The following is a 19708-nucleotide window of genomic DNA, read 5'->3' on the forward strand; positions in this document are numbered from 1 at the left end:
GAGCGTTGTAGATGTCAGGAAGCTGCGTAAGTAACTGGTTTTATAACTGCGAAACTATTTTTGCAGCAAGTGAGATGTTGCGCTTTACAACGCCTTGGACGAGGCCTTGAATCTCAGGGTAGAAACCATAGAAGAATTATAAGCTATCCACGGCGAGCACCCAAAAACGTTAGGTCAATATTAAGTGAATAAAGAGGCAATAAATGTTTCACTGAAAAAGAGAACTTTGTTCCCAAGAACGGAAGGATTCGTCATTGCGATTCAGGACAGGGTTTTTAGCGACAGAAATTATCTCAAATACGTGTTACATCAAGGCATGGTTGACTGCTGTCGCTTATGTGAAGATTAGGACTGTGCAAAGTGTTCAGAACCGAACTGGTACATAATTTAAGGTGCCTCGAAAGTCGATTTGCAAGAAATTCGAAGAGACCAGTTCGAATCGGGGAAAAAATGACTTGAAGTGGGCAATTCAGAAGTCTTTCCAATCGACATTGGACCCGTTCAGTTTCTCGATTTGAATTCCGATTCGAACTGACTACATATGTGGCGTGCGTTTCTTTCTTGTTTTTATAGAATTAAGTATAGCATGAAAATTCTTTTTTGCTCTTTTTAGATTGTAGTGTACAAAATGTATGCAGCTCATTCTGCATCAGGTCCGGCGTCATTTGGGGTGCGCCGTCCTTTCACAAAGGATTGTTGTCGATGTTTCTTTCTCTGTAACGGTTCTATCGCGATAAGATAAAGCTAATTAATAGCCTGAAAGTTCTTGTTTAAAAAAAAAAGTATTCAAAGCCTGTCAATCAATATTTATTCTTGTACATCAAAACCCATGTAATTTTATTTTCGTGTCTACTATATTTTGTTGTGAGAAATTGTAATTCTGTGAACCATTTTTATCACGACCTAGAGCCTGGAGGTTGCAACACGATTAATCTATTGTGTAACATGGCCGTATGAGAACTCATGCTATCATAGGGATGCAATTGTGGAAAATTGAACTTTTCATATTCTACAATAAGTGCCCTAAAATTAAATTTAACTTTACCTGTGCTGTTAATAATTCTAGCATCTTATTCGAATTTTTGCATTAAATCAATTAAAAATGTGTAAAAGCGTGAAATGAAGTGTTGACTGGCTATTTATACACAGTATTTTTGCAGATTGGAGATATTATTTTAACTGCTGGTCAAATACCTTTAGTACCTGGCACTATGAAAATTTTAGATTCAAGTATAAAGGATCAATGCAGTTTAACTTTGAGACACATTAATAGAATTTTAGAGGCTATGGATTACAGTACGCGGCTTAGAGATATAGTTCACGGCATTTGTTTCTTAACAAATGCTAGCTACATACCAGAAGCTCGTAAAGAATGGGAAATACGGACAAACAATGCCATTGTTGATTATATTGTTGTACCGGCTCTTCCACGCGGTGCCAGTGTCGAATGGTGTGTATGGGCCCATAAAGACAACAGCAGATTTGAATGTAAGTAGTGGACATTATTTTTAAGTTTCTCCAGAATTTTTTATTTATTTGCAAAGAATAGAGAAGTGCCATTTACGACAGTATATTAATAGAAGTGATATGCTTAGAGAAGAAGGGATGAAGTAGGAAAAGGAGACGATTGGGAGAAAGTTAAGGAAGGAGAAGAAGAAAAAAAATGTCGATAAAGGTAACAATGAAGGCAGACAATGAAGCATAAAGGAAGTTTATGTATGGAGAACATAAAGAAAGGAAAGGGCAAACATTGGGAGCAGACTTAAATGCAAAGAAGTGAGCTAAAGAAAGCATAATTTCTCAATTGTACACCAATCAATATTCTTTTCATATAAAAAACATTTTATTTGGTGAAATATATGTATTACATGAGTATATTTTTTATTTACTAAAACATAAATTAAAATGTAATTCTGAAAAAGCTTACTAATTGAATGACAAATATAATAGAAAATAATACAAGTTCATTTTGCAGCCTTTTTAGCCAACAAATTTTTCCAAACAAGAAAATTAAAAATTGAAAATGATTTAGAAGTTCTCTAAGTCATATCCGATTTTGCTTTTTCATGTATAAAAAAGTTTTTAGACTGAAACGGTACAACGTAGCATAGTGTATACATGACAACTTTCGAATAATAATTTCCATTAGTAATAATTACAATAATAATTCTCTATTCTTGAGAATATATATATATATAAAATGTTAAATTTGCTTACTGCAGATTGTAATAGACTATTCATTTGTTTCTTAGTATTCGTAATTTATCTTCACAAATTTTCAACTCAATATTCGATTCCACCTTCACCGTCATTTTTTTCTCCACAGCTTACGTCCATACGAATTAATGCACCGTGTTGAAAATTTGAGGAATTAAATGAAATGTTCTAGGAAATGTTGATATAATCCTGAATTTAATTAAATAGCAACAAAAATGATTCTAAAACTATATTTATAATTCTAAAAGTTTACAAGCATAAAAATGTTTATTCAACTTCCTATTTTTTTAGGAAGATTGGGAATAATTTTTTAGAGAAAAATTTTCCTAATTTTACACTAATGATGGTGAGCTGCGAGATGGTCAGGCAGATCTCACTAATTAAACAGCTGACCCGTAAGGACATCTGGGACAAACGGTAAGCAGTAAAACATAAACTGTGCCTACTGAGAATGCTTTGGCTAGCTTTAGCTAGCTTTACCTATCTTAAAAGTACCCTGATAGAAAGAAAGTTGCACTAAGAGATCTTATCGCTAAGGTGAAGGACATCAGGACTAATCTACCATACACAACACAGAAGACCGAGTAATTGAGATTAAATAACAGGTTGATTTGGCGTGGAAAAACGACGGCAATGAACATAAGTTCGAGGAAGCCGCGTTATATGGTCAAGCAGGGGCAATTGATGTTCTTCCTCAACCTGTTGATGATCTAACACTACCATATCCCGTAGAGGTGGGATGGCCTTATACAACCAGAGGCTGAAGCAGAGGTTCAGCAACCAAAAAGGCCACAAGAATAAATGAACAGAATCTGGCATATCAAAAACTCTCAATATCTGTAAACAGATTGCTTTCGGCTGTTGAAATACCTGCTGTGAAAATGGAAGTGGAACAGCAGCGTTCTATTGATGAATTCCCCTTGGAAGATGTGGACAACGAACACTTGATTAAATCTAAATGCATAGGTGCTAGGGATAATAAACGTCAAGTACTGGATCCACTAGAACCACATCCGGATATTAATAATGATAATGTGAACAGCGAAATCTCAGAAAAAGTACAGCACCTTGAAAGGAATTTTGTCATGCTTTACTAGAGTTCACATATGTAAAACGAAGACTAAGGCTTTCTCGGCCCAAGATGATCATCACAAATTATCTGCGTACACTAATAGAACACCTCTACAGCAAAGTTTCACTTACGTATTTGAACGTAACACAAACTGCGTTAAAGGTACCAACTCTTGTATACTGTACTGCTGGGGCAACTGTTAGAATTTTAGGGTAAGAGATAACAGATGGGAAAAGGAAGTAAAAGAGATGAAGGGGAAAGTAGAAGGATTGCAGAGGATGTTGGCATCGGTAAGGAAGGCAAAAGATAATAAAATAAAGTAGATGGAAGAAGGTATTAGGGCGTGGAAGGAAAGATCGGAAAAAAGGCTAGAAAAGGTGGAGGACAGGTCGGGAATGAAAGTAGTTAACAGGGGGAGGGCGAGATGCAAGGTATTTGAGAAAAGGTGGAGATTATGATAGAAAAGAAAGTGGGAGAGCGTGGAAATGGAAAGGAGGAGATAGTGGATAGTAAAAGGTTACGGGAAATAGAGTTGGTTGGCGAGAAGAGAGAAGGCAGATAGGAGAAATAATATAGTAATAAGAGGATTAAAGCTAAAAAGCGGGGAACAAAGGGAGGCGTTGGAAGCGCTGCTACAGAACATAGGATGGGTTTAAGGCAAGGTAGGGAAAGTTAGGATGCAGGGAAGAAAGGAATATGAAGTAGTGTTAAGGATGCTCTACTGGAACGTAGCAGGGGCAAAGAAGAAATATGAGGATTTCTGGATGTATAATCAGGAATTTGATGTGATTGGATTGGTACAGACTTGGCTTGAGAGAAACGAATGGGATAGAGTAGAGAGAAAGTTACCAAGGGGGTATAGGTGGAGGCTGCAAGAGGCCGTCAAACTAAAGAGGAAAGGAAGGGCTAATGGAGGAATTATAACAGGGGTTATGGATGGAATACTGCGTATAAAATATACGCGATGATGTTGGCAGATAGGCTGCGCAAGGATGTTGAGAAGAAAGTTGTATTGCCGGAGACGCAGACGGGCTTTAGGGAGGGAAGGAGTACTATTGACATTATTTACGTTTTGCAGCACATGGTGGATAGAAAACTAACCAAAAAGGGTGCCAAAGTGTACGCGTTTTTTGTAGATCTAAAGGGCGCGTTCCCTTCCGTGGATAGGGAGAGGTTGTGGGAGGCAATGGAAGAGAGGGGAGTGAAGAAGGGCGTGATTGAGAGGGTAAGGGAGGTAAACGAGTAGACGAAAGATAGAGTGAGAGGAGGGGAGCGAATCACAGAGCGATTCTGGATGAATAGGGGGTTGAGGCAAGGGTGCCCGCTTAGCCCAACAATTTTTGCAATTTTGATCGCGGATATGGAAAGTAAGCTAGCGGCAGAAGAGGAGGTGGTAGAGATAACCTGGGCTTCCTGTTTCGAAGGAATGGGGGAGTGGATTGTCATATGAAAGAGAGGATGAGAAAGGCAAATGTGTTGATGAGGAAGGTGTATGGGCTGGGGAAGAGGTTGGTCGCAGATGATTTTGTAAGGAGAATGAAATTGTTTGATTCGCTAGTGGTAAGTGTCTTATTTTACGGAGTGGAGGTGGTGGAGTGGAAGGTAAGTGAGGAGGTAAATAGGATACAGGAGAGGTATGTAAAGTTGACACTGGGGTTGGCAAGAAATACGCTGAACTATATTGTCAAGAGGGAGACAGGAAGAAAGAGTTTAGGGATTATAACAGGGAGTCGAGAGTGCAAATATGAGGAGAAATTTTTTTGAATAGGAGGGAAGTTAGCTGGTTAGGGAGTGTTGGTGGGAGAAGGAGAACAGGCGTAGTTGTGCAAAGATGGATGTGTAAAGGGAAAGATACGTTGGAACGAATGAATTGAAAATGGATAAACTGAGAAGGATGCACGAGGAAGGAAGGTATATGAGTTGGTTCAAAAGAATGACATGGAAGGAGAGAAGGCAGAAGGAGAGGAGAGAATGGGAGAGTCAAGGTTTAACGGGAACTATGTGTAGATTATTGCCAAGGGAGAGAGCGCCATATTTGTGCGAGAAAGGAGAGCAAGGAAGTCAGGAACTTATAGCGAAAATAAGACGCGGTTGCATGGAGAATTATAATAGGATCTGGCTTTCTAGAGAGAAGAGAATGTGTGAATTGTGCGGGAAGAGGGATGCAAAAGTTGAGCACTGGTCGAAGATGTAAGAAAACTGTAAATATTGCAAGTAATAGTTAAGTATTAGGCGTTAGCTGCGGAGGCAGAGGCTGGAAATGAGAGGCATAGCGAGGAAAGAGAGACATGCGTTCGAGGCGAGGCGCAGCGAAGAAGGTTAGAATATAGAAGCGAGCGGATCAGTTATAAGGTGTAGGTGGATGGTCATTTTTAAGAGATAGCTGTAAGAAAATTCTGTAAAAAAATGGAAATGTGAGCAAGTCAATTTTGTAAGGCCAGCAGGCCGAAAAATCAATGTTTATCTATCTTCTACGTATATGTTGCCTAAGAATCGGACGCTCAAAATACATCTGAATTTTTCCAAATAGCCTCTCTTCCAACAATTTATAAATGTCTCATAGCCATCATGCACATAAGGTAAGAATAAAAGGGACAGAGGTCCCTCGATGTTCCACGATGTCTATCTTTACAAACAAACAAAAAAAAAGAAAGAAAAGAACAGAATAAGTCCTTAAAATCATCAATCTTCAATCTAGCCCTAAGTTGTGTTCGAGAATTGACTAGGAGTACTGGAATTACTGGCGTGACATCATGAAAATTACTGCTATGAGAGTGGAGGTCTGACCTTAGGGCAAAATCTTGGGAAAAAATTCTAAAAATATTTTTCTCATCATTTTGACCAATGCTATGGAAAATTCAGTTTAAAATAAGCCCAAGATTATTACAATTTTTTATATTTTTTACATTACTCAATGTTACCAAATGTTAATAATTAAAAAAATATTCTCTAAGTTACCAAGAATTATAACCGGGTTCATTCAAAACGATTTAAACTCAAAACTTTAGAAAGTGAAATTAACATGTGGTTTTAAAATGGGAGTAGCTTCGTTTTCGATTATAATAAAAATAAGTTCTTGTTACTAACTTCTTAGGTATGAACCAAAGTTTCGTCATTTCTTGACGAACAATTTACCACAATGTTCCCTCACCCGAGTGCTCTTGCTTTGGGCCCAGAAAACCCCCTAAAAAATACGAAATTTCAGATTTTCATCAAATTCAATCTAAAACTGGTATTTTTTGCAGTTTTAAAACATGAATTATTTTTGCTCAGTAAGCGGCAAGTATCAAAGTATTTTCCTACTCATTTTTTATTATTTTAACAAATATTATTTGGTTTAATAATTTTTCTCATGTTAATCGTAAGAAGTTATCATTTTTTTTGGAAATAATTTCACAATTAACGAATGTTGAGATTAGTATATTATTTTAACGATATTTGAAAATCGTTTAAACAATTTTAATTTGTTTCAAATATTGTTGCCCTGTAAATCTTAAAGTCAGCGCTTTACGGAATTATGAACGCAGTGAATCATTGACACAATTTTCATTTTCCTACAAATATGTCGTAAACGACAGAGCAAGCAACAGAGATAGAGAGAGAGCGGGAATGCAACCGCATCTTAAATTACTTATGCTATTACATAACCATGACTTAAAATTCTTTACGCTTCGATTCTAAGCGGATTTCGTTTTCTTTTTCTTTCACTTCCCTTATATCTCTATTTAACAATTTTTTCACGTGTATTCTTTCATTTTTCTAATTCGCTCCTCTAGCCCCCTCCAACTCCTTCATCTACTATTCCCTTAATCCATTTTAGCCTAGCATCTTTATTACATTCTCTTGCCGTCTTCCTTTATCTTTCATTCCTCTCTTATATCCTTCAAATGCATGCTCCCATGTTTCCTTTTCCCATTCACACATTCTGCGCCTACAATTCTGTTTCTTTTTATCTTGCTGTTCTGGTACACCTCGTCTATCCGCATCCTTTTTCTAAATACTTTGATACTCCTTTCTTTTTTCTCATCATATCATTTATTATATTTTGATTTCTCAATCATCCCCTATCTTTCTATTAATTTTCTTTCCCTCTCTCTTTTTTCCAATTCGTCATAGTTTTACTCCAGTCCCGTCTTCTATGTCTATATGATTAAATAACTCCCTCCTCTATTCTTCCCATCTCGTAAATTCTATCGCCCTTCCTCTCCTCTCTTCGACCTCCATGAAACACGTTCTCGTCAAACAATTGAAAAATATTTTAAAGAAATAATAGTACTCTTCAAATTTATCAACCTTATCATTTATCACACCAAATAATTACTTTTCAAGCTTCATTGAAAGAAAAAAATGGTTGAAACAAATAATACTTACTTAAACAATTGAAAACTATCTATCAAATACGTAGAAACGATTTACTTATCGAATAACAATAATTAGCGTTTAAAAAGTTCCCAAAAATATTAAGTTTATCATGATTTTAACAAAAACTGTTATTTTGAATTTTTGGGGGCATTTTCTGGGCGCAATGAATGGTAACAAGTACTTATTTTTTTCATTGGTTTGAAACCCAAGTTTTTCCCGTTTTAAACTCCATACTAATTTTAAAAGTCCAGGGCACGTGTTAATTTTGACCGATTCACCAAGAAATATGTAATATCATTTTTTCGCAAGGTGAAAAACTTGGGGGGAGGTTCGATGTTCAAAAATGAAAAAAATCATTTTTTTGACCAAACTAGTGTTATATACATGCCAAAATGTAAAGGAGTAATCCCTTAATTCACGTAGAATTATGATTGATGTTTAAAATTTTTTCATAGGTTTTAGACACCATTCAATAAATAATTAAGTTAAAAATTCATCTTTTTCAGAAAAATACTAATTAGTAGTTGCATACTTTTAAATATTTGTTGTTGTTGTTGTGATTTTAAAATATTGATTCTTGGGAAGAGCATATCATTAAAGTGACTGCTCGTTAGCTGTATAAAGCATGTTTCTACAATACATGTCTTGTTTCTCTGTAATTAATAGGTATTTTATTTTTGATGAATTATCGAGTTATTTAGCAGACTTAAAAACCGTGCTTTTGCTTTAACAATTTATTCATTAAATGAATTCGAGTTGCGATTCTGGGCTAATGAATTTTGTATAAAACCCACCGGGCTAACAGGATATTGCATCACGCCAGAGTGCTTGACGTCGAAGTCAATATACCACGGGAAATGATTAGGTGCCGTACGAACTGAAGCTAAAAGACGTGGAAAAGAGATTTTTGACTTGTGAACAGCTACTCCAACGTCAAAATCGGAAAGGGTTTTTGCATCGTATTGTCACTGGCGATAAGAAGTTGATTTTCTATGATAACCCTAAACTTAGAACATCGCCCAACCATCAACATCAACACCAAAATCGAATATGCATGAATCGAAGCTCATGCTCTGTAGTTGGTGCGATCAGCAGGATGTAGTGTACTGAGCTGCTCCAACCTAAAGAAAAACATCATGGGGGATCTATCGAAAACAACTAATGCGATTGAGCCGAGCATTCAAAGAAAAACGGCCAGAATACGAGAAGATGCACAATGAACTTATTTTTCTGCACGAAAACGCTCGGCCCCTCGTTGCTAAACCTGTCAAAACATACTTGGATACGCTGAAATGGGAAATCCTACGCCACACACTGTATTTTCCAGACATTGCGCCATCCGATTACCACCTTTTCCGATCCATGACTCATGGTATGTCTGAGAAACCATTCACTTCTTATGACGATACCAAAAGCGGGGTCGATTCTTGGATAGCTTTAAAAACAAGTCCTTTTTTCAAAATTCATGCACGCTCCCATATTAGCTCTAGAAGAAAAAAAGCGATCTGTGATATTTTTATTTTTATTATGTACGTCGAAGCATGGTTTTGTGCGCCATCTGTTACTCAATCTTATCTGGATTTCAGGGCTTTGTCAAAACTTAATAAATATCAAGCTGTCGATCCCGCTATCTCTCGTGTTCCATTAAAAATCTAATGAATCATTTATGATATTTAAGCTCTGAAACTGTCGCATCAGCTTTCTTTGATAAAAAATTTCCATCAGAATCGGAAATGTTAAATGCTTTGAATCGCAAAAAAGAATCATCAAATAAAAATGTGAAGCGAGTACAAGTAAAAATCAATTAAATCCCAGAAATGATTAACAAAGTAATTGAGCAATTATTTTCCGCCGATACTGAACGATTTTCCGAAAGATTTAATTTGAATGATGAATTCCTTCGGAGAGAATCGTCGGCGTGGCCTACAAATGAAAGTTTTGTTAAAGGACCTGATTGAAGCTAAAGGCATGGGTGCTAGGGATAATGAACATCAAGTACCGAATCTACTAGAACCACATCCGGAAATTAATAACGATTATATGAACGGCGAAATCTCAGAAAAACTGCAGCAATTTGAAAGGAATTGTAGTCATGCTTTATTAGAGTTCAGACATGTAGAAAAAACACTAAGGCATTCGCTGCCTAAGATGAACATCACAAATTATCTAAGTGCACTAGTAGAACACCTGTACAGTAAGGTTTTACCTATGCATTTAAACGTTTGGTCTCAGAACTAGGCCCACAAATGCAGTCTTTGCCCCAGGAAGGAATCAAGATCCACTACGGAATATCAGGTAGAATATCGATTTCTGCAAATCAAGGTAAACTTGGGTCGATTAACTCAATATAAAAAATGAATTAGAACCATAAAACTTGATAAACCATTTTACTAAAATCATCTAACCTCGGTACATTGAGACATGAACACAAACAATATTAAATGAGATTATAGACTCCCAACGGAAAAGATTTGATGTTTTTCTTGCTAGATTTCGTCGATACAAGAAATGTAGTGTAAGAGGCAACAAGATTGAACCTTTGATGCGGATGAAAGAAGTGTTCTGAGTCTAAACCAAAATAACTTACAAGACATCCCAGTCCCTTAATTGGAAGACATGCCTAACTATTGGTAGGGTATTTGGGGAAAAATAGACAGATTCAATTTAAACGCTGCGTTGTTTCAACTAGAGAAGAGAAGAGCTACCAATAATCCTAAAATGGAGCTGAGAAACATCACAGCCTTGGATGTTTCAACGGTTTTCAAAAAAGGAAGTAATTGGACATTTAAAAAATCGGAAATTGTGTACAACTTCTGGTACAAGTACTTGACGAGTGTGCATCCTGCTTTGGCAATTTGCTTTTGTAGATCATCGAACGCACAGATCTGATGCCAGGCTTTACGCTTGAAGGTACTACGAATGTTGTGCCTAAAAAACCAGACGCTCATCCATCTAAATTTGGACCGATAGCCACCTAAAATAATCTGTCAATGCGTAAAATGTAGTAACTAAATTTCCCGCGTTGATAAGGGAGGTATTTTTAATTTTTCAATTTGAATACATACTGACATATGCACACTTATCAGAATTTACAGTGCTATCCTGTCGCTTAATGTTATAATATAATAATAATAATAATAATAAAATAATTGTCATGGAATGGAAAAAAATAAAATATATTTTGTACTTGATTGGATGTGGCTACCCTTGTAAAAATGTACGTACACTTCGGAAACACATTCGAGAATATACCTCATTCCTTGAAGTAGCACACTCATAGTCCGGGAGCTGTGACATGTTTGAAGAAATATATTCTACCTGTTTAAACTTTTCATGTCGTATATTTTTGATGTATTTTACTTATATTTTTCACTCTTCTAGTATACGTTAATTCTCCCACCCTTCCGTTTTTACCAATTCACCTCCTCGCCAGCGATAACCCCCTTCCGTGAGCGAGTAAACTTCTTATTTAATGTTACCATTCCTTTCCGCCAATTTTATTCCTTTTCAACAACTACCTTCCATTTTACCCACTTAATTCCTTTCCGCAAATTTAATTACTTTTCAAAAACCTCCTTCCTGTTCCTACCTTACTACCTCTACAGTCATTCCCCCCCCCCCCCCAATGAATTTACTTTTGGCACTCATATTCCTTTAAACCAATCTAATATCTTTTCAAGAACTTTATTCCTCTTACTACCTTCTTTCCTTACACGAAAATTTAATCACATTTATCAGTACAGCATTAGAAAATTCTTGAAAGTTAAAGCACTTCTAAATTATAAATATAACTCACATTTCACGTACTGGTAACTTACAGTGATTTTTATGATTTTGTAACTAAAAATCATTTATCAAAAAGCTTTTCACCCTATTTTTATATTCTCATCACAATGAGAAATTTGATTTTTAGATGAAAACAGAATATATAACCTTGAAAAGACTAATTGGATTAGGTTGTAATTTGGCACACAGTTAAAGAGAGAAAAATTGTGACCCAACACAGATCTTCAAATTTGTTAACAATCACTTTTTGGTAGGATGCGTAGTTTTGGTTTTAATCGTAAAAAATGATAATAAAACAAATTTTTTTTTGAAAAAAGGCCCAAGCTACTAAAAAAAAGGAATTGACAACAGTTGTTCACCCAAAAAAAGAGCTACAAATTGTGTATTATTCATTTTTTGATAGGATGTGTGGTTTTTCTTTTAATTTAAAACATAACATTGGAAATAATAAAATTGAATTTTTGGAAGAACGAAACAATGCTAAAAAAAGATAAAAGTTACTCTTCCAAAAAAATGTGCAAATTTATTAATTATCATTTTTTGATAGGACGCGTAGTTTTGGTGCCAATCACAAAGAATAAAATTAACAATTGTAATATTAAATTTGTAGGAAAATAACACAAGATACAATAAAATTTTATTCAACAAAATTTGTCGCCTAAATTATATCTAAAGATTTTTTTTAAACACCTTAGTCTAGGGTGCAAAATGAAATAATAGAAGAACCTAACAAGTTGCAATAAAATGTTTAATAAAGAAATCCGTTCTGTTTTTGATAGGATGCGCACTTTTTAAAATTTTTAAAGTGATACTTCAACGTACGTCCATTTCAATATTGCATCTTACGCTGTAGGAATTTCACTAATATACATTGATTTAAAGATGAATTTTTAGGGTAGAAATGAATATAAAATACATTTAATATGTAGAAAAGTTCGCATTTTAAAGAAAATGAGTGCGAAGCACGAGGTACCTGATAGGAATATATTCGTTATATTTATTAATTGACAATAAATATGGAGGAAGTACAAAGACCGAACGCGTAGCGCGAGGTAAATAATTATCGAGCGCGAAGCGTAAGATTCAGATGACGCGCGTCCGAGGCGCGCTCACACTTTCACAATAAATAAAAATAGAATCAATTTTCCAAGTATAAAGAAAAATTTTTTTAAAAGAATTGTAGATAATTTTGTCAGTTTCTCGCACATGGTAGAAATACTTGCAAATTATCCTGATGGTATTTTAAATTAAGATAAAAGTTTTAAAAGATATATGCTTTTTAACCTTTAGTAAGTTTTCAAAACATAGAAAAACTATTTTTCTTATAGATTCAGAAATTTAAATCAACATTTTTCAGGACTTTTCAGATAGACCAAAATTCGAAGGGTTAGATAATTTTCAAAATTATGAATTTTTTGTTTTTGGAAGATCCATAAGTTTTAATCATGATTTTTAGTAGACTTTAATAAGATTCACAAATTATGTTAGTGATACTTCAATTGTACACAAACGCGGTGAAATGATTTTCAATATCTTTTTCGAACTAACTATAAATTTTTATAGAGTTGACTGAGAACCAAAATTTGAACAAACGAAATCGAAGTCTATATAGCTTAATGTCTCGATTTAGTAAATTCGAGAAAAAAAATTTTTATTAACAAGATATTGAAAAACATACCTGCTTCTTATATTATGCTTCATTTTGTCTACATCCTTTTATTTTTTTTCAAAGAACCGTCTGTGTTACGTTAACCTAATTATTGAGCGCGAAGCGCGAGTGTCGCATTGCAAATGTAATCTTGAAAACCGCAGGTGCTTTGAGAATCGTCTTTAAAAACAAATTGAAAAACAATTTCAGTTCCAGCTTATGACTAGTCTATCGGGCGTTTAAGTCACAGCTTTTAATTTTATTGTAGCCACGCGCCCTAGGTGCGCTCAAACATATACAAATTTGTTGTAAATCATTGTTTGGCAGGACTCATAGTTTTTGTTATAATAGTAAAAAAAAAAGAATTAAAAAAAATTAACATTTTCTGATAACAAACACAAGATACGAATAAAATAAATAAGCAAAAATTGTTCCTCAAAAAAAGATCGACAAATTTGTTACAAATTATTCTTTTATTGGATGCCTAGTTTTCGTTTTAATCATAAGAAATATAATTAAAGAAAAATTAAAAAGGTTGGAAAAACGATCATGGAACGAGAATATGCCCGCGTAGTGGCCAGATTTTTTACATTACTACTATTTCAGAGTAAACAACATATAAGGGATTATCTTGTAACGTCGTTTTGGAAAAAAATGTTTGGTACTTAGGCTGGAAATAGATCTCAAAAGAACGGAAAAAAGTCGGTTATTTAATTTATTTAATTAATTTATTTATAAATTATAAATTAATTTAATAATTTATAAATTTAATTTATTCAATTTTCATTGTAAAAAATATCTATAAATACATTTAAAAAAATCTACATTTGAATCAAATTCCCTTTTCAACAAAATTGTTTGAATACGCAAGTTCCAAATCTGCTAACTAAAATCAAAAGGCAGTAAGTCGCATTCACCGTAAGTGTATGGTCTAATAAACCTATAGTCTTTAACTGTATAGACTTATAGTGTACACTAGCCGTCCAATGAGACGACGAACGCAGGACTTTCACCGTCCAGTAAGACGACGGCGTGAGGGGTCCCCGCTATTCTGCGCTGAGAGTGTGTGCGGTGTAGAGTGAACTTATGTGTTAAATCAAACATTAGGTCGTATGCATTGCAGAGACGAAAGTGGAAGGGATGGAGGTACAGCCTCCGCCGTCGTTTCTTTGAGCGTTCGCCGACAATCGTTATGTTGAGCGGGTCTTCTTGCCGGAGGTCGTCTTGTTGGATGACTAGTGTATATTCGAAAGTTCACACGGATAACTCATACCAAGTTAATCTATTTTTTGAGTATTTTTTTCCTTTTGCTATAGCCGATCAATGAAGCAAATATATTATCTTTGAATGAAGAATGATGCGGAAAAACTTATATTGCGGTTTCCAGCAGATTATATATTTTTTATAAGTCTACGCTCCCCTTAAAACTAAAATTTTTAAGATATTCGCGATAAAAGTCTTTCATAATGTTAATCTTACCGTGAAAAGTATAATGATCGTAGTTCGCATGTTCTATACCTGTTCCTTATTGTTTGTAAGTATTGTTATTTACAAACATCCTCAAGATAAATAAAAAATAATCATACTGCTTACGGTCAAATTCACTCTTTAATAAAAGAAGGAAGTGAAAAGTTTTATTTTATGTCACAAATAAATATAAAAATTAAAAAAATGTATTTTCTTAATTGAGTGTTTTTGTTAATAATAATATTTACAAACAACGAGCAGTTATTAAAAATATTGGCAGGAGTAATTATACTATTTACGGAAATTTGCGACGCGACGCTTGCTTGCGGTACCGCAACGGGCTGTATGCGGCGATTGTAGACCAGGCTTTACCACGTGCTTTTGCTGTTAAGCTATATATCAGGCAGAGTATATTTCGAGATGTGGGATAGACTTATGTGAGAATAACTTAGGAAGAGGGAAAGAAGAGGGAAAGAAGAGGATCCACGCCCAGAGAACCATGGTGGCTAGCGAATGCAGCCTGGCTATGGGCGAAAAGGGGACATACCTATAATAAGAAGGTGAGGATAAAGGAGGAGAGAGTATAGCGTATAAACTGTAGAAACTTGAAACTTTCACAGTGAAGAGAGCAGCGTGGCCATGCGTAAGGGTGAAAAATGCTATTTTAAGACATTGGCCAGAGGGAGAGTGCCTCGCACGTGTGTGTGTATACTCGCCTAACATGACAATTATATACATGCACCTTCGTTCTTTCCAAATTTTACATGATTTTCATTTCAGGTTTAGAATTAATTGATGCTCTAAATTTTCATTTTCCCTTCCCTTAATTCTAGGTGCAACATATTTTTAGATATTGATATATTAACATATATCAACATATATTCACATATATGATCATATTTTTCTGGCATACTTTATATTTTTCTATCAGTTTCGCATTTTCGCAATCCACCCTCACATAATTTAGCATTCTGATATCAGCTCTCACGTTTTGGGCGTACAAAGCGAAACTTTGTAATCGCTACTTGAGTAAAATCAACGTAGCTTGAAACAATATATCAAACTTTGTTGATTTAAAACTTCGTGACGGCTTCTTGTAATATTGACCGGAAAAGAAAAAAATAAGATAATTATAGAAATTAATTAATTAAATACGCTGATTCGTTTTATTTATCCTCATTAACTTTTTAACATATTCAACTAGTATACAAATAAAAATTCAAATGTCAGTAAAAAAATTAATTACCTAATTATTAAATGAATATTCTTATTGTTTTATGAATAATAATTCTTATTTTATTATTATTTTATTATCTAAATTATTTAAATGTCATTTCAATCTAATCGCAATAAACGTCTGATATAAAATATTGTAGCAACTCAGTGAATAGATATATAGTTGACTACAAAAACTTCATTCGGAACTTGTCACTTATTTCAATGTCAGATTTTCCGCAACCTTCTCCAGTGACCGCTGACAGAGGCGGGGAAAGAGGGGACAAGCTACGAAAAGTCCGAAAAGTAATCTTCAAAAGTAGTCAGGTTAACGAAGTAACCCATGGAACATGTGTATAGGCATTATTGTACTTAAAATAATTTTGAATGTAAAAAGAACATTGCACAGGAACCATAGAGCAGCAAATATTTAGGGGCGGCACATAGTGGGAGGACATGCACTTTTCTCGTTCAAAAATGTCCAGAGCCTTCAATTTTTGTCCGATTTTGATTTCTTATTTTGCATTAAAGTTCATTAAATTTTAAAGAGGTTGACGTTCCGAAATTTTGTATCCTCTATTTCTTTATGAATCATTTTTCCACTCAAAGTATGGAAAAACTGAAATTTTGTATCTAACAATTGTTTACGCTTTAATATCTGATCGGGAAAACTTTATATTGTCTTAAGGACATGTGACACAGCCTAATACCTATACAACCGGTAATAAGGTATGTATAAGGTATAGGGTATGTTTAGGTACTTCATTTGGATAGGAACTTCGCTAAAAATTATTTAATCTTTTTCTGAACCTCGACAGTTTTTGAACGTTCGAACTTTTTTATACATAAAATATGGTCTCAAACTTTGAAAAATGCAAGAGCCAAAAGACAACTATGTTAAAGTACAAAGCTTAATAATAAAAGATGTAAAAAAAAAGTATTTCAACTCTCATTTCTATCGTCATCAGCCGCTAACAGAGTACACAAAAATCCGAACCCTGGCGGCCACTAGACGAGGCTCTAACAGCTTTTTTACGTCTTTTATTATCAAACTTTGTACTTTAACGTAGTTTTCTTTCGCCTCTTGCATTTCTTAAAGTATGGGACCGATATTTTATGTATAAAAAAAGTTCCAACAATAAAAAAATGTCGAGGTTCAGAAAAAAGATAAAATAATTTGCAATGAAGCTCCTATCTAAATGAAGTACCTGAACGTACTTCATTCAACTCTAATACATTTTCCAAAGTTTCAGCTCGATATTTTATTTACAAAAAAAGTTCTTAGGTTCGAAAAAATATTCAGTAAACTGATAAAGTTAGGTCGATAATATAGGTTTTATTTATTATTATTCCATTTATTTGTAATAAATTTTTTTATAAACAAATTAGCAAATAGTCTTATTATTGGTAACCAAATTTTTTACTAAAAGTGCTTCATATTAAAATAGGAATGACATTTAATTGCAAAACTAATTTAAAAGATTATAATAAATCACCAGAATGACTTCAGCTATTCCTTAAAATAATAAATATTTAATAATATTTGATGAAATATAACAATTTGAATTTTTATAAGCAAATCATATGAACAAATTCTTAATTTTGGCCCTTTCGCATAGAAATTTTTTTTGCACTGGAAATATTTCAATCCATTGGACGAATAAAAAAAATTAGTCAAAAAAATAATAGAAAAGTTAAAAATAACCACTATTATTCACAATTCTTTCGACAAAATATTTAAAGTTAAGGTTTTATCAAATTTAAATTTTCTTTGATGGCCCGAATGGGTACAGATACACCTGAAAATAATATATCTTCGATAATATTTGATTAAGTGTAACAGTGTATATTTATTAACAAATAAGATAAAAAATGTTCAATTTCGGCAGTTTCACGTAGCAAATATGTGGTTCCTTAAAATGAAAAATTAAGAAATAGAATTCTTTTTCATAATGCACTTTTAGCAAACAGCATTTTTTTACTGATAATAAGACTATTTGCTAGTTTGTTCATAAACCTTGTTTATAACAATTAAAGGGAATAATGAACAAATTATTTGCATTCTATGTCTAAATTAGTGTATCTTCTTTTAGGATAATCATATTGGGCTTTTATTATAGTGCTTTGGAAAGATCTTTTCATTTAGTGTAAGACTATCATAGCAACTTTATTTACATTATGAATTTTTTTCCACAAATCTTTCATGACTGATTTTAAACAAAGTTTTTTTTTGCCAAAAATGAAAATAGTTAATTTTCATTGTTAATTATAATTGTTTAATCAAGTTTTTATTATCCTACATATTTTTAAGTAGTGACTCTGTGTTATTGATCGATAACAATTGACAATTGTTCAAAAAAACTTAAATAACAAATGCACTTTTCGGCTATTTCTAAGGGTACAAATTAGGGGTTACAATTGCACAGAAATCTTTTTTCCTACTGTCAAACTTGATTCTGTAATTTGCCTTAAGCTAAATATATGTTCCGTACATGACCTTCCCGGCATAAAAATAAGAGTACATATAAACAAGAAGGAACAGATATTCAAAATTAGATAATTAGATAATTATACTGATTTCAGTCAAATGAACCTTATAAAATAGAAGGAGTGCCAGAAAACATTACAGAAGTGGAAACTTTGATTGTTATTTAAATAGAAACTGACGAGGATTTTGAATAAAAAACTGAGGTATTCGTAAACAGTTCAATTGCAGAGTTAAATTGCAGCAAAAAAGAAAAACTTTTCTATATTCATTCTTGAAATCACTTTTTACTTTATGATATTCTTAAAAATAAAGTTTTTTTAAATATATAATGAAACGTGATTTTTTGGATTTTATTAATGAAAATGAAACATTTCTAAGAGAACGTTTAAAATATTTTTTATACAAATTTTAACTTTAAATTGAAAAAATCCGCCATTTAGTTTTTCAACATGCAAGAAGTTCTGGTGAGAAATTATTTACTGCACTTTAAGAAAATGGTGTCGACTTTTTTGCTAATCCTGCAACTAATAAACATTGCTTGAAAACAGTTAAAACTGAAAATTAAACAGTTCTAATAAGCAAAATGTAAAAATTAATCAGTTCCAAAGAGGACGCTAGAAGAATCTTCAATTATGTATTAGAGTAGGCCTTATTTATATTTGTTTGGAAAAATGTTTCAAATTGATTTGCTGCCACACTCCAGCTTATTGTTCGAATACAGAAAAAATGAAAGAGGGCCTAATATAGGAATGAAAAAAGTTTAAACCGTTTGCTTAGATACAAAGCGATTTTAGAGTAGAAAGGATAAAGAAAAATGTAAATTCTATTAAAAAAAAAAAAAAAACAGAAAATTCACACTAATTAAAAATTTGGAAATTGAAAAAACGCATTTTCCACTAATAAAAAACATACAATTAATTAAAAAAATAATGATAAAAATGGTTAAGAAAATAAATAATAAAGTTATTACAATTTGTTAAAAAAATTAGGAGTATTCTTAGAAAACAAAACCTTAAATTATTCTAATCTTTCGAGCGAAATGCGCGATAAATTCCATCGGCGGGGGTTGAGGAGAGGGTTTGTCAAACTATCTAAAGTTCTTCAAAGTCATTCAACTTTAAAAGTTATGTGAATGATTCTTATGTTTTAACGAATTCTAAACAGAAGGTAGGAGAGCAATAGAGAAAAATTTTGGCTCAGCGCCAAAATTCTCACTCGCTATCTCTTCTGCAAGAAGTATCGTGTTAACCTACCCACGAAGGAGGGATGGGATAAAGGGGAGGCACACCTGCCTAGTGATGGGAATAACTGGTTTACGGATGGCTCAAGAAATAAGAAGAAAGCAGATGCCGGTGTATGTTGTAGGAGTGGAATGGGCTAGATAATCCTTGCGGGGTCCTACGCCAGTTCTAAAATCTGAGAAGAAGGCCATGCTCTATTACGGCTAAAGGCA

General features: G+C 33.6%; 1 protein-coding gene across 7 annotated transcripts in view; it reads left to right on the plus strand.

The window, feature by feature from the left end:
* LOC117175653 (diphthine--ammonia ligase) overlaps positions 1-19708 on the plus strand; it is a 266248-nt gene that overhangs the window by 210520 nt on the left and 36020 nt on the right. For 4 of the 7 annotated variants that reach the window (XM_033365366.1, XM_033365368.1, XM_033365370.1 and 1 more), the window contains one exon: positions 1161-1488. In XM_033365366.1, coding sequence (XP_033221257.1) covers positions 1161-1488 — 328 coding nt within the window. Of the gene's footprint in view, positions 1-1160; positions 1489-1580; positions 1922-19708 lie in introns of those variants that run through there. The other 3 variants (XM_033365372.1, XM_033365373.1, XM_033365371.1) reach the window with 3 other exon arrangements.

Source organism: Belonocnema kinseyi, chromosome 6, assembly GCF_010883055.1.
Source record: "Belonocnema kinseyi isolate 2016_QV_RU_SX_M_011 chromosome 6, B_treatae_v1, whole genome shotgun sequence".
Taxonomy (NCBI): Eukaryota; Metazoa; Arthropoda; class Insecta; order Hymenoptera; family Cynipidae; genus Belonocnema; species Belonocnema kinseyi.